This window comes from Odocoileus virginianus, chromosome 3 (genome assembly GCF_023699985.2).
Source record: "Odocoileus virginianus isolate 20LAN1187 ecotype Illinois chromosome 3, Ovbor_1.2, whole genome shotgun sequence".
NCBI lineage: Eukaryota > Metazoa > Chordata > Mammalia > Artiodactyla > Cervidae > Odocoileus > Odocoileus virginianus.
In genome coordinates this window covers 61,496,757-61,518,655 of record NC_069676.1, presented here as the reverse complement: position 1 = coordinate 61,518,655, position 21,899 = coordinate 61,496,757, and the positions used below count along the sequence as shown (strand labels likewise).

Sequence of the window (21,899 nt, the reverse complement as noted above, 5' to 3'; positions counted from 1 at the left end):
TTCCCAAAAAGGCTGGGGACCACTACTCTAAAACATGTGCTGAATCCTCTTATCGCTAGGCCTTTGCTCAAGCTCTGCCTTTCCTAAGAATGCTTTATTTTAGCAGTGGGAAACTGCTGTACTTAGGCCAGGTGAGGATGCTCCGGTAACTGCATTCTCATGCTAACTGTAGGTAGGACACCCATCTCAGTATGGCTTATAGCACCGAAAACATATAGATGCTTAGCAAACATCTGTAAAATTTAAATGGGTAGACACAGTAGCATCCAAGTTAACTTCAAATTTACTCCTGCTCAAAATCATTAACATCAAATTCCACCACACATAAAAATGAATACATCCCCACAGAAGACTTCAGACGAACAAAATATACTCCACTGAACATTTAATGCATTACGTTCAAGTACAACTTTTTTTTTAAAAAAAGGACAAAATTGTTAAACATTCATTAAAATGGTAACTATTTAAACATCATCTGAACCATATTAAGTAGCTCATTTATTTTTATGAAATGTGTTGAGAACCTAGGAGTTTATACATAAGGCTTAGCATTTTTTTAACACTGCCGGCCTAGGAGAGAAAAGATTGTATTCTTTAAATGGTGATTCAGGAAATCTGATATATTCAATACTTGTGTTACAATAGCTGGTGTGTGGAGGCAAGACTAGCACCCATGACTTGCTGGGCCCTGGAAACAAGCATGCCATGCTCCCATGCTGCTCAGGGATACAGAATACAAAATCTGACCTAGGGTGAAACCACGTGCAGGGCGTGGAGAGGACTATGGCGGGGGTTCACTGAGGACAAAAGGGAAAGCTGTGAATTTTCACTTTAAAATATGTGTTAAGTGAGGTGAAGAAGCTAGGAGCCTTACAACTATTCCGTGTCAGCAACTCCCAAGATACTTATATCAAGGTGGCTGGGAGGATGGGGAATACATGTAAATCCATGGCTAATTCATTTCAATGTATGACAAAAACCACTGCAATGATGTAAAGTAATTAGCCTCCAACTAATAAAAATAAATGGAAAAAAATAATAAAAATAAAAATAAACACACACACAAAAAAAGAACTAAAGTGTTGGAACAGATACAACTTTGAGGATAGGTTTATCAAACAGCTTATAAACAAGTGGCATACCAATTCAAAAGATGCCTGACTGGTAAGGAATTTCAGCTGGCAAGGAATCTCTAAAAATGTTTATATGTCTTGTCTTGGTCAATTTATTTTACAAAGCCAGCATTTCATTTCACAAGGATGATAAGGGTCATTAAATCCCAATACAAGACAAAATTTATAAATGACATGACAGAACTATTGCAAATCCAATTTGCTGAGTAAAGGCATGTTCACCAATTATAAAATCTAGCAAGACAGAAGGATAATTACACCACTACTATTGTCAAAAGACTGTTAGACTGTAGTTGAAGTTCAAAAGGTTAAGGATTTTACAAAAAGATAACATGAGCATTAATTATATACGAAGAGTAGTTGATTAATCAGCTAGAGAAAATGTTAGCGAGTGTGATTTTCTTCCTGTGAACAACTATTTCAGATTTAGAAAGTAACACCGGCTCCACTTAAATTTTGACTTACTTTATCAGTGGCACCATAACCTGGAATACTCAGAGTAAGCCAATTACTTTGGCCACTAAATTGTCACCATTACACTTCTAAAGTAATTTATCCAGGATACACTAGAGTAGCCTATACTTGTTATACAGTATTATGCAACTTATAGTTTTTTCCTGAATATTTCTTGTTATTTTTTCCAAGCTCTGTTTCCTAGGACTTTGATTATTAAATATGTCTACCTTAAGGTTCCAAATACCTATGTCTATTATGAAAACATGTGGGGGTAAATTCATTTTCTTTAATGTGACAAGCTACATTCTTAAAAAGGACCCCAAACCTGCTATATTGTTACAAGTTATGAAGTGCTATCTAAAGATCTGAGGGACGTTCAAGGGACAGACTCAGACCTTAGAAAGTGATTTTAAAGAATTTTAAATTCTCAAGAGAAACATTCTGGGAAGGGAAGAAGAGTTCTATAATCTAGGGCATGTTCCAGAGCCCTTGTTCTCATAGCCAAATGTATGAAAACAGTTTTCTTTAAAGGAATACAGGTCTGTGAGCCAAGACAAGATTTGGCTAAATGATTGGTAGCTTTTGTTTGGCTCTGGAGGTTTCCATGGAAACAGCCTGAGAGACAGAAAAGGCAGCATTATCGTCTTTATCTGAAATGCCATCTGATAAAACTGAATATTGATTCACTCATACTATCCAGAACAGATGTATTACTTCTGATAAGCCTTTACAAAGGGAGGCAGGAGTTCTATCTAGTCACACTTCAAATTTCCTGTCTTCCTTCATTTGAAACCTTAAATTAAAATCCTGATAAAACCTCCCCTGAACATTTCCCTCAGGAGCCTCTAGTTCAAGTAAAGCTTCAGTAGTCAGAAGCCAAATGAAGAAATGTGAAGCACACGGAGCTCCACTGCCGAGTTCTTAAAATTGTATGATGCCAAGCTCACTGTAGTTGAAGAAATGACTCTGAAGAATATTTACAATTCCATTACCTCAGATCTCAGCCGGGCAACAAACACTGTCCAAAGTGTTTATTATACACAGTTGAATCAGGTGGCATCATTCATAATTTTTCTCCCTCTTTATGTCTAGATCATTTGTATGTGTGTGTATATATATACCTATACATCTGTATTTATATATTTAATATAGTAACACACCCCACACACCATTATCTAATCTTATTTCAGGTTAGTGCTTCTCAGAAAGGCCACAAAAGCAGCCCTAGCTTAAAATTCTACATCTGATGTACACAAAAATAAAAACCTCAGCAACAATAAAATATAAACAAGACAAACAAGGTAAGAAGGCATGCAACCTTTAGCACCGTATTTAAGACGATAGAGTAAAGAGTGTTGACAGAGGTCCAAAGAGGAATTCAGCTGTGGGTTTTCCTCTGGAATGAGCTCCCAAACACAGAACTGTCTCTTAAGAGTCCAGTACTTTTAAAAAGGGAAAGCCTGAGAAATTCTATTAACAGAAATGTAAAAATCCATAATTTACCAGAGACAGATGATTTGACACTGCTTCTTATTCTAAAAACAATGAAGACATTATTCTTTAGGAACAAATTTTTCACTTTGGAAGATCAGCTGAGAAATCACTGCCAGCTCAGTGAGCTAAATGATGACTCAGTAAGTTAAAAAGACTGCTATACCCTCACAAGGACCAACTTACTCATGAAAAGTAGCTTACTCACGAGCAGTTATGTCTCTGATATCTGTATAGCAATATATTCAAGGGCGATACGGGAAAGATTCAATCGAGCATATACAATTGTATGCTCCACCAGCAAGACATCCGAAAAACACCCACACCTCTATGCATAGCATTGGTGCGGGAATCCAAATCACAGAATAAAATCTTAGCTCAGTCCTTTCTGTAAAAAGGGACTCAAAGTCTAGGGAAGGGTTTATTAAGAAATGAGCTGAAGATTCTTATAGTTTAAAGGTGGCAGGTAAGAAGTCAGAGGGCTAGAAAGGACTTCAGATATCATCTAGTGCAAATCTCTCATCTTACTGGTGGGAAAACTGAGGCTTCAACAGAAGTGTTAGCTTTAAACAATGAAAGAACCATGACTAGAAAAGTCACGTAATTTTGGGTGTGGTACTTTCCCTGTTACACTGATCTCTCAGACCCCTTTAAATCTTAATGTGTATCATTTAATAAAGCTTGGGGAAAATGACTGAGAAAGATCAGATAGGAAAAATGCTGGATTTTAAGAAAGATTTTGGTAATAATTCATGTTCTGATAGGCTTAATATTAATGAGGGGGGAAATCCTACTTATTTTTTGGTAAAAATGTTATTTTCTGCATGAAACATGTTTTTTTTCTGCAAGCTGTTTTTGTAGGTATGAGGGTAGCTCACAGCTGGCAGCTTTCATATGACCCATCTTTGTAGTTAGAGTTCGATTCGGTAGATCCTGCATCATCAGGCGGGCTGAAATGACTGCTGTCTTGAGAATCAGTATCAATACTTTTCGTCTCTGACTGAGGGTGGACGGAAACTTGAACTGCTATCTCCTGGCCTTGTTCACTCAGGGAACCATCATCTGAATCTCCTCCTGGTGAATTACTCCGGCCCATCCCTGGGTTAATGACAAAGATGCCATCTTGAGCATTCAAGGCAGGTCTGTCTTTAATTCTCTCTCCCATCTCATCAGGGTCATCCACTCGCACAGCCTCAAACATCTCCTCTACAAAGGCCCGGCAGTTTAGAATAAGGGGTGGCAGAGGGACGCTTCTTGCCAGTTCTTCGATATAACGAGCAAACTCCATGGTTTTAAATTGCGTGACTTTGGCGAGTTCCAGAGTCTTGGCCGAGGTGATGATGGGGATGCGTTTTGCAATCTCAAAGGCCTTCTGAAGTTTCTCTGCCCCTTCAGTTCGGAAGAATTCATTGATGGCTTTCTCAGTTTTACGAAGATGGCTGCTCATCATGCACAACCGTGTCACATTCAAGATGAGAGTGATTGTAAAGGCAATCAGGCAAACCACCATATAGTAGACACTCATGTCTCCCGAGGTGAAGATGACACGCAGGGTGACCGAGTAGGAGGCACGGGTTGGAGAGGTGATATAACACGTATAGAGCCCACGGTCGGCAAAGGCTACGTTGGTGATATTCAGGAAGTTATCAGAAACCAACCATTTTCCACCTGATAACCCAACAGAAATGAAAAATTACAGCATAAAGAATACTATTACTAAATATGCAAACTGCCTTATCAATATTCCACCTCTTCATTAGAGCACGTTACATCAACTCACCTATTAGGTTCTGCTATTTCGTTAAATGATGTAAGAAAGGGCAGACTTTTACGTTCAGAGTCTGAATTTTAAACAGCCTGGAACTTAAAAAAGGGAATCAAGATCTTCCTGAAACTAATGATTATCGTGGCTGCCTTTTCAGTGCGAGATGTAAGACACCATTCAGGGAGACAGGTGTGTCAACATAATGCTAAGTGACTAACCTTAAAAAGAAATGTTTATATATATGTGTGTATAAGTGTCTATATCACAGTCTCTACCTACACCTTCTCATAAAGTAGAAGGCTATGTCTCAGAAATACAAAACAATGGCTATTTATAGGGTAATGAGTAATTTTTACTTCCTTTTTAACTTTCAATAATTTACTGTTTACTTATTTACTTAAGAAAAGACAAAATTATTTCTAAAAAACCCTACCAATTTAATGTATTTGTTCAATTACTAACTGGCTAATCTGGCATGCCTTGCACATGTTAATTTGTCTTGTTAGAAAAGGTTGGTTGATGATAACATCTTGATTTTCCGGCCAGAGTAAATAAAGCATAAGCCAAAAGCGATGTCTCACAAGTGAGGGTAAATGAACAGCTTGGCAGACAGAATAAAAGTTACCCTGAGATGCCTAGGCTTCTATTTTAAATTGAAAACATACTGCCTTTCTTCCATACGTGAAGGTATCTTCATTCAGGAATGTGTATACAAACGTACATGAGTATGAAAACCAAAGCACAAGGACCAACATCCTTTAATAACTTGGTTCTGCCTGCACAGTTCTCACCTAAGTTCTCAGTGTATAAGCCATTCAAAGATAGGACAGATGGGCTAACATGGGGTGTAGGGTATGGGTCCCCAGGGCTACAGGTGGTATCCCAGGGAAGGCTGTCTGACTGCTTGTTAAGCACCGCTTCAGTGCCTCATCTTCCAGCTCCCTTTCATCCCTGAGATTCTATGGTTCAGGATTTAGGGGCACTTCAATTAGTAAGTACTGTGGACCGTGCCCATTCTTATCTACATCAAAATTTACCTAAATTCTGTAGTTATATTTTTACTAATGTAAAAAGAAGAGGAAAACATGTAGCTGTGAATATAGTCATTATTTTACAAGCTTCTGTCTATAAACCTGGAGCTATAAAAAAGATACCCTGTGAATCCACAGTATGATGAACTATATACATAGACTCCATTCATCAACCACTATAACCACAATCTAAACTCTCTAGCTCACTTGCTGATAATAGCTCAAGATTTATGAACCTTATGCTAGACTGACATGCTCTTTAAACTCCTCTCACTTGAGATTCATAAAATTTAATACAATTGTCCAGAGCTGCTGCTGAAAGCATCAGTGATAGATGTTAGCGGTTTTCAAAGTAAAGGCAAAATAGAAAAATAAAACTGCCATTCTACTTGGCTGGTCTCCTAAAATCTGTTTACATGACCAGTCTATAATAATCACACTGACTGAGTAACTCACATCTTGGATGTGTTTGTCAGGACCCTAGGGCCAAAAAAGATGAGTCTAGTTCAGTGGATCCAAATAAGGAACCCCAAATCATGTTCAAAATACATGTTCAGGGCACCACTCTAGACATTCTAGCTTAACAGGTCTATATTCTCAAGAAGCTCTGTTCTTTCTAACATTCTAACTCTTCAATTCCTTGGTGGCCAGTTACTCAGTCTGTAGAAGGTTAAAATGTTTAGCATATACTTTAGAAGGAAGCACCATCTGTCTCCTTTTCTGTTTTCCAGTCTAATATAAGTAGCCAAATATCCTTATATTCCAAGAGATTAGACTATCTTTCTAACAGAAAATACAAGCAGGCCTTTTCCAAAGTGTAGCTTGTGAGGATACCATAATTTAATCTTTATCCCATTGATAGTTCATGGCGATTTCTAAGGTGTTTTAACACAGGTAGTCTTCAAAAAAAAATCTAACACAACACTAGTTAAAGGAAACAATATTCTGATTAAGATGTGTTCACAGGTTCTTAAATAGCAAAATCAAATAAAAACCTGTCAAAAGGTAGACCTTGGTCACCTTTCTATGATGTCTGTATGATTTTTTAAGACTGAGAAACAAAAATATATAAGGGAACTTTCCTATTTTCACACAAATTAAGGTACAGAATTAAAAAGAGAAATGAGCTGGAAGGGCTTATAAAGTTCCTCCTCAGTGCCCTTCTGATTCTCAGAGGGACTTGATCTTTATAACCATTTTAGAAAATATCCGGGATTTCCTCCAACATTTTAAGTAACTCATTTTGAGTAAAAAAAAAATATTTACAACAAGTTTACTTAACCAAAATCCTTCTTGCTCTACTCATCCAGGGCCAGCACACTGTACTACTCACATTACAGTCTAGGTAACAGTGCCCCCGGAGCTGTGCAGTTCAGAGTCCACACAGCTGTGGGCAGCAACCCTGATAGAGCCAACCTTGAACGAAGACGGAAACCAGTTCGCCAAGAGGGGAGAAAAGAGCTCACCATCAATATGTGAACACTTCTTAAATTTGTAAGCATACTTTATTTTTTTTCTTCTTCTGGTTCAGTAATTACCATTATTTCACTTTTCCTGATAGGTATAAGACCCCAGGCCTTTCAAAAGTTTTAACTATTTATTGTAGTACCTCATCTTGGAGATTTCTTGTTGAAAATGTCATAAAACCAAGATTGAAGTAACAGGAAATGAGTAACTTTGACTAATTATACTCTGGGATAATTACCTCTGTCTCTGTCATCCAGCTGCTGTCCTTTTGAGTTGTACCAAGAGACCTGTTCATAGCGGTCGACTGTGAGGAGACACTTGATTGAAACACTAGTTCCTTCTCTGGCTATGATGACATCATCACCAGAGTGGGAATCCGATGAGAGTTCAAAACTTGGAAGAAATGATGCATTGGAAGAGCTGTGATTTGTTCCCAGTGGGATCATTTGGTTGAAGTCTACATCTTCCAAAGCAAAAGCAGCTGGCACAATAACACTCACCACTAAAGTGGATAAACAACGAAGTGGCTTCATGGGAAAATGGGAGAAAATCTTGTTTATATTTGGAGAACTCAATAGCTTCTATATCATAACAAGAGCACAGTGGGTCACTGATTGCTTGGTACTGGAATTTTCCAAAAAAAAAGGCAGATCCAGGTATATTCTGGAGTCTTCAAGATTAACAGATATGAGTAGAGACCAACCTGAAAGAGAGCCAGATATAAAATTTAACCAACAAAGACTCATAATGGAGTGAAACTCTATGTTCAAGAAATAAATAGATGTGAAACTGATTAGAATAATTGACATCAATATTATGAAGTGAAACAGTGAAAATATCACCTAAAAATTTCAACAGTCAGTAGAAAGAACACTGAACTGGGAAATGGCAGATCTAGATTCTGGTATTAGCTTTGCTAATAACTAGCTGTAAGCCCTTGGCAAATAGCTATGCTTGTTTTCTCATGTGTCAAACGGGGACTAGATGAGACAATCTCTAAGGGCTCTTCTAGTTCTGAAATGCTGTGATTCTATTTCACTCTGACAAATTCCATGCAGGCGGGAGCCAGTGAAGGTTAAAATATTTAACTTAATGATCTTTTATTCCAACCTGCACCATTACCATCTGCTGTTATATCAATAATGTAAATCAACTGCTACATAATAATTGTAACCATGGAATTCAAAATTTGAGTAATTCAAGTATACAGACATTAGACATAAATAATGCAGGGCTACTTGAAGTAGTTTTTTTGTTGTAATATTAGAAAACTGCACCACTATGCATAAATAAATAGTTACTGATTTTTGAGGCTATAGAAATTCCCTCTTGGGCAAGAACATTAAACAAAAGAATTTTCCTTTAATAATTTCTTCAATATCAAGAGATAAAATACAGTATATTTAATAAGCTTGTAAGAATACCAAATTTCTAACTCAAAGTCTATAAACTAGCTATGGGAGGAATTGACACCTTAAATGTCTAGTTAGCAGAAATACAAACTACAGACAAAGATTATTAAGACATTTAAAAGAAGAGTAGAATATCACAAATAAAAGCAAAATAATATTCCAGTTCAAGAATCTATGTGATTATGATCAACTTCCTGGTAATCTGATTCCTCTTTTAAAATCACTGACTCTTAAAGAAAAATTTCATTGAATTTCTATAAAATATGGGATGAAACACCTAGCTTTATTTCTTATAAGGGCCAAACTAAACAGTTTTGGAAATGACACTTACTTCCCTGTATACTCATACAAAAGCTGCTTGATCATGTAACACAAAAAGCAACAGATCATTGTATTTTACCATTAAACTGCTCAGTCTAAATGACAGTTAAGTTGTAAATATCATTTAAATTTCATTAGTCCTTGAAAGGATGGTTAGATGATGACAATAATTTTCTCTATCTTGCAAATTTAAGGAGGGACCAGTTGAAGTAAAACAAAGAACTTCAGAGTTTGCTATACATAATAGATGAACACTGTGTTTTCATTTCTTCCCCAAATCCCGTTAAAATGACATAAAGCTCTTGGGCACTGAAGGGGGATTACAGAAGTGATCTGATCTAACCTCTTCACCTTCTTGACTTGCTCTTCTTATTATATAGTAAGCAGGAGATTCCTGGCCTCTATTGGGAGGGAGTTGAGGGTGGAAACAATGGAAATAAAAGTTTACAAAATGACTGAAGTAAGCCAGGCACTGTGCTCTGGCTTGATATATATAAGCTCTCAACTTCTTTTCCACTACAACTGGCAGATATGATTTTTGTCCTTTATTCTAGACTACTGGTTCTCAATGGTGATAGGAAATGAATGTGATGAAAAGTACTCCAAGTTTCACCCAGGACTTCCATATGGAGATTCTGTGGCTTCATCCAAGTTGGCATTTCCCAAATTGCATTCATTTCTTCTACTGTCATGATTTGTTTAAAAACTGTATCTTTTATTATTTTTTATGCTTTTCTTAAAATTATATTTTATGCTTTTCATAAATTATTATTTATGCTTCTCTTAAACTCATTGTCTTTCACACATGTATTTTAAAAGGAAAGTCTGGATAAGAGTCTGGATAAAAGTAACTGTACCCCCCGCACAAGGCAGACAAAGCCATGTTTTTAACTTGCAGAGATACTGCTCTCTGTTGACGGCTCTGAACTGCAGGCCTGCTCTCTTTGCAGAGAAAACAAAACCTCCCTCCCTCAACTCCAGTTGATTCTAATAGCACCTCATTCTTATCCTGCCTTTCTTTTCCTCCCCACTGCTTCCCTCCAGAGTCTACAACCCACTATCTTAGACTAGGGGTATACATTTTCATCTATTCAGCAGTGTCTACTGAGTACTTACGATGTGCCAACCTACTGTACCACAGACACTGTCTCTGCCTTCACGGAACTGTCAGGTGGAGGACATGGTCATTAAATACATACAAAATACACTAAATGCTACCTGAAGGAAAAGTACAGGATGCCATAGAGAGCTAACCATGTCACAGAAAGCCTCCCTGAGAAAGTAAAGTGTGTGACAGTACCTGGGGGATAAATGGGAATGGAGAATGCTGGGGGGAGCCGTCGAGGTAAAGGGACACGGGGCAGAGAAAAAGCAGATCCGTCACTGGTCAGGGAGGTATTCAAGAAAAAGAGCTACAGGCAGTCATGACAGACGGTGGCCGCAGAGTCATGGGTCTCATTCCTGACCTGAAGAGGAGCAGTTTGGTCCAACAGCAAAACTGGAGATAAGACTCTGGGAACTGGAGTGGGAGGCTGAAGTGAGCGAAGGAGACTCACTACAATTAATAATTGTCCAAGGTGAAGCAGTCAAAAGAATTGAGAGGCTCAAAAGTGAGGTAGATCACCTGTGGGGGTGCTGTCACCCCAGGATCAAGGAAGACACTAGGAATGGAAGAAATGGACTCACTCTTCCTGCTCTAAGATGTAAGAATTTCAGGAGAATGAACAGCCTCCATGTGAGAGGGCTGTGGGGCAACAGTGTCCTGGCAGTGTTACTGCAGTGTGGAATTCCTTCTTCACTCAGCTTCCCCGAGCCTCCTCTCAAGGCCTGCTTCTTCTTCCCATATAGATCAGGAGTTCACCTGGATGCAAGATGGCTGTCCCCCGATCCCTGTGGCCCTCACCGCTACACTGCTAACCTGGCTCTGTACTGCCAGGCAGTCTACTCCATCTCACCTGTGAGCCTCTTAAGCACAAGGGCTGTATTTTTTAACGCTATGTGTCATAACTAGCACATACTCAACAAATACTTAATGATGAAGAATGGTTTAAATATGATCAAGTATGTGATGGATCTTTGTAAACTGACAAATGTTATACAACAGGGATTATAATTATTCAGACACACGTGCATTTACTAGCACTCGTTATTATTCTCTGAGACACAAAGAGCAAAAGATCTTAAAGGCATAATGCCTAAATGCACTCCTTGAACCGACCACTAACCCTCAATGTCTTCACTTACCATCGTGTCCTACGAAATAATGGTGGGAATAAAAGATAACCAAGTCCAGTTTCCAAACCAGGCTGAACATCTCAATCTCCTAGAGAACTTGTTAAAAATAAAGATTACTGGGTCCCACCCCAGACCAGTGAATAAAAATCTCTGGGTTTGAACCTTGGAATTCATGGTTTTTAATTAGCTCTCTAGGTGATTCTGAGGCAGAGGGCTCATGGACTAGCAACCATTATCCTCATTTCCTCTGTAACAGCCCTACTTAACGGTGCTTGACTGTCTGAACACTTTCAGCACAAAAGAACTACCACTCAGATTCCACTCTGGATTAAGTTCACCCTGGAACCTCATACTTGCAGGCCTCTGATAGGCAGGGTGGCAGAGAAGTTCCGTGAACAGATTCCCTAACCAGGTTTCCTAGGCTCGATTCCTGGCTCTGACTCTAATCAGCCTTGCAACTTTTGTTAATGACTTAATCTCTCTGTGTCTCAGTTCCTTCATCTTTAAATGAGGGAAAATAATAGCACCTATTTTCACAAGACTATTGCAAGGTCTGAAAAAGACAGTATGTAAAAATCAGAGTCTGGAAACAGTCATCACTGATAACTCTAGTTATTATTATTGTTGATATCGCTTTGAGTGCTAAAATCAACACTTTAGGGCAAAACCATTCTTTAAAATATATAAAACACTTTTACTTGGAATATCATGCAACCATTTAAAAACTTTGCAGGGGGAAGGGGTAACATCATAAGGTAATTTCAGTCTTTAATTTTAAATTTCACACTCCTCTCTTTCTCAATCCAAATATTTCACAAAAACGTGGATCAAATAGACATTGTAAAGGGACCCTGGAGACCAACCATGTTACATTGTTTTCACCCTGTCCTGAGTTTGTGCTAGAGAGCCTTTGTTGTTCCTTTTTTGGAGCTCTGCCTTCTTGGATCCAGGAGGAAGTCAACTCACTGACTAAGAAGAATCTTCCCTTGAATGTGGACTGAGACACTGTGGCTTAGGGACATTGGAGGAAGAGAAGGATTACAGGGAGCTGAGGCAACCAGGTTAAAGGACAACGGGGATGGAGAAGCCAGGAGATGGAGGCTAGGGAGGCGGGTGGTGGTGGTGGAGTTACAGAGGGGAGGAGAAAGAGAGGCTCATACATGCTGCTCTGGCTCTTGACAGATCTACTTCCTGGCTCCAATAAGACTTTTTTTTAAAAGAAATAAACATCTTTATCTAATTTCATTCAAAATTAAAACCACAAAAACGAAAACTGAATGTGCAAACAATCAAAGAAATGGAGAATTGGCCAGGTGGGAGGAAGAATATTAAGTTCAGCAAAACCTGGAAGATAGGAAAAGAAAGGGGTAACTATACATAAGACAGGGAGAAGTACTGAACAGAAGTGTAATTGTGCTCTGAGCACAAAAGAGAAAGGGAGACTTCATAAATTTTAGGAATGCAATTCAGTTTTAAGTTTGGGACTTTGTCTATCATGCCTGTTATTCTCAATGGGGCAGCTGGCATATGGAGGGTAAGAAGAGTTCAAAAAGGAAAATCAAAGTGCCACTTCCTGTAAACAGTTAAAAAGAGCTATGCTATGCTTGTGGATGAAGCTACTTAGTAGAATGTTTTATTATCTGTCTTCTGCATGAATAGGAATAATAGAAGAGTGTGATATTTAAATTTAATCTAACTCCTTTTTCATCTTTCAGGTAAAGTGTTAGCTTCTCTAGGATCATGAATAATCAGAAATATAGATGATTTTACCCTACGGAAGCATTCTGGATACTGGCTATATCATTAAAAAAGAAGAAGAAAAGTGCCTAAGTTATCATCCCTAACAGACTGCCTTGTTGCTGTTCCTGCCAACTTCTAAGAGGAAATCTCTCCATTCTGTTCCAATTCTCAACAGAAGTGAATAAGGAAGCAACGTGGCTGATTTCCATTCTCGTGGCTCAATATTAAGTTGGCTGAGGAAATGGCTGTTTGCAGAAATAGTTCTGGGATAATTCAAAGGAAGGAAAAACACTGATGCCCAGATGGTACTGGTTTTTGCTCCAAGAATACTGGGATATTAATGGTTCATTCTCCATAATTAAATGCATTCGAGTTGTATTTACTGCTCATCCACTCTTCTCTGCCTGCACTGTTACACTTGAAAAATGGAGAAGTTCCCTTACACAAGGCACACAAATGGTCAAAGTGACATTCTGAATTGGCAAAGGGGAGAAAAAGGAAATGAAGAGCAGACTGTTAGCACTCCTCTATCCTTTCAGAGAACAAACAAGAAGCTGTTCTGCTTACACGCAAGCCTTACTATAGCAATCTGTAACATACAAAGGTTAGTAAAACACAAACAGAAATCACCATTTTGAGGGCCACTTTCCAAAAAGTTTCTAACTTAACATAGCCCTTATGCTCCCAATAGAATCTTGGATCCTTCGTATGCTTCATCATTGGCGCTGGGGCACTCAAACGTCAGCATATTTTCTGGCACACTGAGGAGTGCCCTCTTCTGTATTTGCTGAAGCTGTGCTTCAGACCCAGGCTTATTTGTTATGCCCTTGACTATGATCATTTTTGCCATAAGCATCTGCTGAATCTACACAAAGACATTGATATAATAAACTTAGATTTATGATTTCCTTGCTCATTTTTTTCCCACTGTGGTCTGAGCCTACCACCCAGTATCTCAAACTCCAGGATAACTAAAAAAAGAGCTCTCTACTCTCACCCTCAGATCTACCTGTCTAGCATATACATAGTTTGAATGATAGCCACACAATACAATTCTCCCAGTTTTGCAAGATCAAAGTTACAGTATCATCATGGCTGTGTGGTGAGGAGTGTGGATTAAGAGTGCTTGATCCTATCCTTGTGGGATCCAGAGGCCTTAGTATACACATCTATTGAATAAGGTTATTAACAGTAACCACCTCATGGGGTAGTTGTGAATATTAGATGAACTATGTACATTTTAAATTCATGCCATTATCATTCACCTTCTCCTCCTTCTTCCTTCTAGATGTTTTTCAACTAAGTCCTACTGTCCCTGCCTTAGGTCACAGTCCTTTTAGCTTACCTGGGTACCACACTATCCTCTTAATTCTTAAATGGCTCTCCCTAATTCCCACCATATCCCTCTGTTGTCCCAAATATTGCGACCCTCAGAACTGGTCCTAAACACAAATCCAAAAAAGTCAAGGCAATTTTAAAATCTATTGGTTATTTTCCTCTACCCATGAGATAAGCTACAAATTTTATGGTATCCATAATTCTTCAAGAATAGATTCAGGTGGCAGAAGAGAAGCACCTAGATGGAGCCCAGCTGTGCCTACATGTACACTAATTCCTTTTTAAAGGAATGAATGGATTTAGAAGTCAAGTTTGGTCTTTAGTTACACCTGTCACTAATCAGTTATGATCTCTAGTGGTCTTAAGTTTTCTTACAAACTGATTATCGTTCCTATTTTCCCTTAAATCCTATAATTTCCCCAGCTTCCCTGTCATGGCTCAAAGCTTTAACTATATTTATTTCATTCTCTATTCTCTCCAAATAACTTTTCACTTAAAATTTTTGGTCCTAATGTCCCCTTTGCTTGAAACTTCCTGCCCTCCCCATCTTCCTGTGGAAATTAGACCTTCTCTACAATATCCAATGTGTTTTTGACCCTATTCAAGAAGCCTTCCTACCTAAGCTCTCACTCATCCTTTTGGATTTCAGGTGAATTATTTTCCTGTCAGTCCCCTAGCACATTCACAGCACTCAACTGTAAGACTTCTCAGTTTCCTTCTTTTATCAGTTATCTGTATGTCCAAAAGACTGTAAGCTTACCAACCACAGAGTCTAAAATCCCCTTAGCAGGGCATTGGAATCAACATTCTGAATTCATTCATTCATCAATGTGGCAGTCAGAAAGGGACCTGCTCTAAGTGTCTTACTGACTTTTTAGTCTCAGGCTCTGGAAATTGTTAATGAAGAGATATGAAATATGGAAACATAATTTTTCTCTCTCTTTTTTTTTCTGGTGGGCAGAACACTCTAGAGTGAATTTGATCTATAACTCATTTTCTCAAAATGCAATTCTTAGATCACTTAAATAAAATTAATCTGGGTGCTTATTAAAGATGCAGATTTCTTGGTCCCACTGACTTAGCCTATATATCTTTTGTCATAACCATATTGTTATTCAGCAATTCGCAAAATGTGTTGCAGGGGCCCCTGAGATGTCTTCAAAATGATTTTCATAACAATACTACAACATTATTTGCCCTTTCACTCTCATTCTCACACAATAGGTGCTGTTTTCCAGAGGCTACAATAATCAATGACATCACAAGAGAATGAATGCAAGGGAGGTATGAGAATCTAGCTGTCTTCTATTAAGTCAGATATCAAAGAAACTTGTAAAAATGCAAAACAATGCCATTTCTCTCAAAAATTTTTTTTGCGGGCAAACTATTCTTCATAGACATGCTTTTTATGTTAACATGTAATCAATTTAATTATTTTAAATAAATAACTTTTGGAAAATTGTTTTGACATCTAAAATGGCATAATGATAGATACAAGCCCCACAAACAAAACCTCTTCAACAAGTCTCAATAAGTTTTAAAAGTCTCAAGAGATTCTAAGCCCAAAAAATGGGAACACTTTTCACTACATTATCAACAGTATTTTAAAGATAAAACACAGTTAAGTGATTTACCAAATTTCTATTCTTAAACTCCAAATTCTATACACTTTCCATTACAATATAAGATCGAAAGAAAACACCTATTTTATACTTAGTGTTTTTAGTTTTGGGGGAATACACATTTTGAACATGTTCCCAGGTGATACTGATGCCCTTACATTTAGAGGACCACCATTAAAGCAAATAAACTATCTGAAGGGTTTTTGGAAGGGACAGTTAGGGTTCTTAAAAGGCCAGGTGCCTTCACCTCTCTGGGACTTAATTTTTCACACCTGTAAATCTGTACAATGAGGGTGCCTCTAACGTTTTCCTGGCTGTCAGTTTGGGTTTCAGGTATTATCACTGCCCAAGAGCAACTGAAGAGGTACATCTTTCTGATGAGGGGTCAGGGGTAATCTAAAGTCATAAAGCACAGCATATTAATCTTCAGCACAGAAGCCTTCAAATGCCTTTCCATTGCTTTTCAAATAAAAGTCAAAATTCTTATCTTGGCTCACAGACCCTACAAAATTTGGCCAGTTTAAGTTCCTGGTCTCATCTTCCTCTTTTCGCTCCACTCACAGTGGCCCTTTGCCTTTTCCTTAACCCAGCTCAGTTTGTTCCCATGAAGTCCTTCTGCTCCTAATACTCTTCAGCAGCTCTTCATACAATTTACCCCTCGCTTTGTTCCATCACTTTGTTCTGCTTAATTTTCTTTAAAGCACTTACTACCATCTTAGATAACCGTGTTTGTTTGTAAACTTATTTATGGTCGGTTTCCTCCACTAAGCTGCCAACTACTTGAGCACAAAGCCACAGTCTCTCATAAACCAGTGTCCCAAAGTGTCTGGCAGGTAGGTGGAGCTCAGTAAAAACAGGATGGCCGAATGCCTGCAGCAGCCCAGGCCAGGCTTGCAAAACGGCCACGGATACGGTCCGGCGGCATGTCGGTCAGCAGGAAGATCTGGGCCGCTCTGTCCAGCCTGGCCCGGCAGTGGACCCTGGAGGATGAGTTGGAACAGGAGCGAGAACGCCGGCGGCGACACCGGAACCAAAGCTTCGCCATGGACGACGAGGACCCGTCGGCCCCTGAGAGACTGCTGAGCGTGGAGGAAGCAGAGGGGCCCCGGCCCCAGGCCCCAGACCCCAGAGATGAGGAGGATGTCTGGGCCGTCCTAAGGATGCGGCAGGAGAGGAGGCAGAGGCGCCGGGAGGCCCGCGTCCCGGAGCCGCAGGCCAGGCAGTCGCCCCCGGCGCCCGAGGAATAGGTGCAGTCGCCGTCGGGCCGGAGACTGAGCCCAGAGCGCGGCTCCGCGAGGAGGGGGGTCTGGGGGGGCAGGGCGCCTGCGGGCTCCGAGAAGCCGTCTGCTGCGAAGACACTTGAGCCGAAAGCGAGCCTGGACCCTGAGACCCCCAGCCCCAGTAAATGTTCCGTGTCCCAGAAGATCGCTGTGCTGGCAGAGAGAACCGTCTCAGGAAAGAGGGCGGTTCCAGACAAAGCCAGCGTCTCGGAGAAGAGAATGGTGTCTTAGAAAGCCACCGTCTTCGAGAAGACCCCGGCCCCCGAGACGCAGTCGGCCCCAGGCAGGGCCATGGCCACAGCGCGGTGCACTCGTCCAGCCCGGGGGGCAGCAGGGTGCTGGGCCTGAGAAGGAGCCCGAGTTCTCGGCTGGGCCTCTGCCCCGGGCTGGCGGCCTCCCGCCCGTCACTCTGCACGGATGCTGAGGCCGAGGTCCCCTCGCCGACACGGGCCTCGCCCACCTTCAGCAGCGCCCTGCAGCGCTCCAGCCCACGCACCACCTCCTTCCGGATGAGCCCCCGGAGAGACAGCTCAGAGGCGGCCTTAACCCGCAGCGCCAGCGTGAGGCTCCCGGCCAGCTCGGTCAAATTAGGCCCGAAGCTGGAGCGATACCACACGGCCATACAGAGATCAGAGTCCGTCAAGTGTGCAAGCCCGTCCCGCACTGAGTTCCTCGTGGCTCCCGTGGATGTCGCCAGCAAGCGCCACCTCTTCGAGAAAGAGCTGGTGGGCCAGAGCCGAGAGGGTCCAGCCTCCGGCCGCAAGGAGAACTTGCACCTCTCAAGGGTGGTGACATCGCAGCTCAACCTGTGGATTGGCAGGACCCAGGAGTCAGCACAGCAGGGCCCGCAGAACCAGGAGACGCAGAGGGAGTCGGCAGCTGGCAGGAGCCCCCGCTGGGTGCCGAGGTGTGAGGAGCCAGTCTCAGGCCAGCAGCCGCGCCGGTTGCCTTTCCCGCCTGCTTTCCGCCCTGGACCCGGAGGACGCTGGCCGGCATCCTCCCTGCCCCTCTGGGGCAGGCGTGCCCCGCGCCTTGTCCGGCTGCGGGCACTGCGCATCTGCACGCAGCCTCGCCACCCTGTCCACGCGGACTCCTGCTCTTCCTCCTCCTCCGGGGCCGTCGGGTCGCACCGGTGTCTACGTGCACCTCTCTCAGGCTGGCCCCCACCGTCCCTGCGCCGCCTACCAGGCTGGAGAAGCCGCACTGACCCCTCCCAGGCCCTGCCTCGCTCCCCTTCACGCCCCACCTGCTGCCCTGGCCAAGCCGTCCTGTGCCCCCTCCGCTGGACCAGGTTTGCAAAACTTCACGGATACTTCTTTTACTTCGTACCCTAACCCACCGGCTCAAACCCACATCTCGGCAGCCCCAGTAACTCCCCCAGCCCCTACAACGACCCCGAACTGCCCCTCACTCACCAGACGCCTGCCGAGCTCCTTCCGGCTGGATCTGCTGCTTGACCCGGAAGTTCTCTCGGTTAAGCGAGGCCGTCTCCACCCTGAAAGAGGACTTCCGGGGCAGTAGGAGCAGCTTCTTGGAGAAGGTAGTGGCGGCTGTGAGGGAGGAGGCGGCCTGGGTGAGGGGCTTTCCCGGAGGAGGCGGGCCGGGTGTGGGGTCCCAGAGTCGCCGCGGAACGGGAGGAAGCGGCCTGGGGCTGGGCGGCTGGCCCCTCGCGGTGGACGCTGAGGCTGCGGAAGTCCTTTGGTTATTGAAACGCTAAGCCCGTGTGAGGAATTCTCATCGTTGTTCGCGTCGGAGAATTTAGGAGCGCAGGTTTACGCCAGAACTCCCGTTGGGCACCTGTTCTTGAAATTGGGAAGAAGGCAGAGCGGATTTTGTCCGTCTCGAGACAAGTGGTTATTTTAGTAAAGATAGTAATGCTCCAGGGAACCACTTCGTACTAACAGCTGCTGTTACCGTGAGCGATTACGTGTCAGGCTCTGTTCCGAACCCCTCACGTCCACCGGGTAGTTTTGTCTTTCTAGGAACTCTGGCTTGTAGGTTTTACAGATGTGGAAGCGGAGACGCAGATAGGTGATTGATCCCACAGTCACTCAGATATAGAGATGGAAGTGTGTCAGCCTAACTCCAGAGCCCATTATATTACTGTATACTATATATAACATCTAATGTGTGTGTGAAGTACATATTACTATGTGTTGTAGTTTGGTGAGAGCACCTGGATAGCAAAAAGATGGTAAAAGAAAAAGTAAATATGTGTATTCAGCTACAGGAAACATTGATGGAACTTTGTGCAAGAACTATGTAGCTCTGGGAGTTCTCTGGTGGTCCAGTGGTTAAGACTCTGCACCCTCACTGCCTTGGACTGGGGACCAGAGCAACTAAGATCCTACAAACCACGATGTGTGGCCTAAATAAATAATTTAATTAAAACAACAACAAAAATACCAGCTTTGTAGCCTTTCCTGTTAGCCCCCTTTAAGTAGGCATAAATTGTCTTAAATTAATTCCCAGTCTCCAAAATTTGTTATACAGTTCAGTTCAGTCCCTCAGTGGTGTCTGACTCTTTGCGACCCCGTGGAGTGCAGCACGCCAGGCCTCCCTGTCCTTCACCAACTCCCAGAGTTTACTGAAACTCATATCCTTTGAGTCGGTGATGCCATCCAACCGTCTCATCCTCTGTCGTCCCCTTCTCCTCCCGCCTTCAGTCTTTCCCAGCATCAGGGTCTTTTCAAATGAGTCAGCTCTTCGCATCAGGTATCCAAAGTATTGGAGTTTCAGCTTCAACATTAGTCCTTCCAATGAATATTCAGGACTGATTTCCTTCATGTTTTAGAAATGTATGATGTATCATATAATGTATGATTTATCATATACTCTATGGTCTGGGATCTATGATGTTGTATAAATCTATCTTTCTAGCTTTATGCCTCCCCATCATTCTCCTCATAAAAACTACTTCCGGTATCTGTCCGCATTCCACACTGTCATATCTCAGACCTTTGAATTTTCCTTTGTGTTGTTTCCATACCCTTGAATTCTCTCTTTCGCGTCTGATCTGTCAAAATCCTAAGTGCCCTTGTGCTGGCTCTGGCAGCACATACACTAAAATTGGAACCATCCAGAGATGGTTCAGGGGCTCAAGAATGACTCCCAAATTTATGAAGCCTTCCGTATTTTTTGGATATGCTCCAGTGTCTTGTAGTTTATAGGCCATGGGAACTTGAATTTGCATTCAACTGTTATGTGAAAATTGTATAAATCTTAATTATGTTGGTTTGGTTCACAGTGCTTTTCAGGTAGTAGACCTTCTGTTTCTCTCTATATTCATTCTATTAATGGATATTCATTTCTCTAATTCATTGTATTCGTGGATATTCATTCTATTAATATCCTTCTATTTCTCTGTATATTCATTCTATTAATTTTTGAGTGTTTTATATTGAAATTCCAACTAAAAATCTTAGTTTATCACTTAAAAAAATAATTGTAATATATAGTGGATCCCTATGTAACCTTGTTCAGTTTTTCCAAGTCTTCTGTAACTGTGTTATCATGCTTTCGTAATTAAAAAAAAAAAAAAAAATTAAAAAAGACCAAAGTCCTAAGTGCCCTTTAAGGCAGATGTTGCAAGTTCAGATGCCACAGAGGCTACTCGGGTAACATAAATGAATTATGGAGTTGGGTGGAGATTATGGGGATCTAGAGAGCACTACCCTGTCTAAAAGATCCCAGCAAATATTTGGCATGAACTAGTTATTACCAAGTTGAATGTGGGCCTAGTGTTGTCAAATCTTTCGGTTTTACAAAGGAAGTTGGAGATTTCTGTTGAAGTCTGATACAAAGTATATGAAGTCTGATTTTTAAGTGTTAATAACACCAATTAGTATAAAAAAGCGTCAAACACTCTGCAGGCCAAACAAAAACCTCTGTAGGCTTGATTTGAAGCTCACAATCCCAGTTTATGATCACTGTTCTGTGCTTTTTTCAGGTATTTAAAGTTGAATGTTTTTTCCTGATCCTCACATACTTTTCCTTGCTGCCTGTCCTTTAAAAATTTTCTGTGTACCTCAATTATAGTGCTCTTTACAGCCTGCCTCAGTTGTTATTATGTCTCTCTTTTTTAGTATGTTAGAAATGTTTTGATGGCATTGATGGATTGGGTCTAATTATGTGGTTAGATGGTATGTGTGTGAGTTAGTCTCCTCTGACTCTTTGCAACCTCATGAACTGCCCTTGTCCATGGAATTCTCCAGCAAGAATACTGGAGTGGGTTGCCATTCCTTTCTCCAGTGGATCTTCCCAACCCAGGGATTAAACCTGGGACTCCTGCATTGCAGGCGGACTCTTTACCATCTGAGCCACAAGGGAAGCCCGTAGTTAGTATATATAGGTACAAGATATGTGCTTATACATACTTAAGGTCTGGGTGTGTGTATGTATGTGTGACATGCATTTTTTTTCCTCCCCTGGTGATACTTTGTTATCTCAGAAATCAGCATCTCCTGTTTGTAAATAGACCAATAATATCTTTGCCTTAATCACTAAAGATCTGTACTTCTGGAAGGAATTGAATTGGTTAACTTCGCTATTCAAAAGCTGGTGTGATGTAAATCTTATCCTGATAGCTGAAATTTCATAATCTTCTCT

The 21,899-nt window shown here is 41.3% G+C and overlaps 2 protein-coding genes and 2 pseudogenes across 3 annotated transcripts in view; 3 read left to right on the top strand and 1 right to left on the bottom strand.

The window, feature by feature from the left end:
* Nucleotides 1-265: 265 nt before the first annotated feature.
* On the bottom strand, nt 266-18,761 carry MFAP3 (microfibril associated protein 3). Its single transcript, XM_020915396.2, has 3 exons — nt 18,707-18,761; nt 7,582-8,046; nt 266-4,748 (listed from the first exon to the last, which is right to left on the bottom strand). The coding sequence occupies exons 2-3, from the start codon at nt 7,874-7,876 to the stop codon at nt 3,955-3,957; spliced, it is 1,089 nt and encodes a 362-aa protein (XP_020771055.2). The 5' UTR covers nt 7,877-8,046; nt 18,707-18,761; the 3' UTR covers nt 266-3,954.
* On the top strand, nt 16,777-18,625 carry LOC110151926 (ladinin-1 pseudogene; annotated as a pseudogene).
* Nucleotides 18,745-21,899, top strand: part of FAM114A2 (family with sequence similarity 114 member A2) — a 36,250-nt gene continuing 33,095 nt past the window's right edge. The window contains exon 1 of one of the 2 annotated variants that reach the window (XM_070465678.1): nt 18,745-18,831. The gene's annotated coding sequence lies outside the window, so the exon portion shown is untranslated. Of the gene's footprint in view, nt 18,865-21,899 lie in introns of both variants that reach the window. The other variant, XM_070465679.1, reaches the window with a different exon arrangement.
* On the top strand, nt 20,331-20,430 carry LOC139034543 (U6 spliceosomal RNA; annotated as a pseudogene).

Bases quoted from the DNA above. Each gene is read 5' to 3' on its own strand.
- MFAP3 (XM_020915396.2), bottom strand. From the start codon at position 7,876: ATGAAGCCACTTCGTTGTTTATCCACTTTAGTGGTGAGTGTTATTGTG. The intron at 4,749-7,581 runs GTAATTATCCCA...TTGGGTTATCAG, and splicing joins GCTGGATGACAGAGACAGAG to GTGGAAAATGGTTGGTTTCT.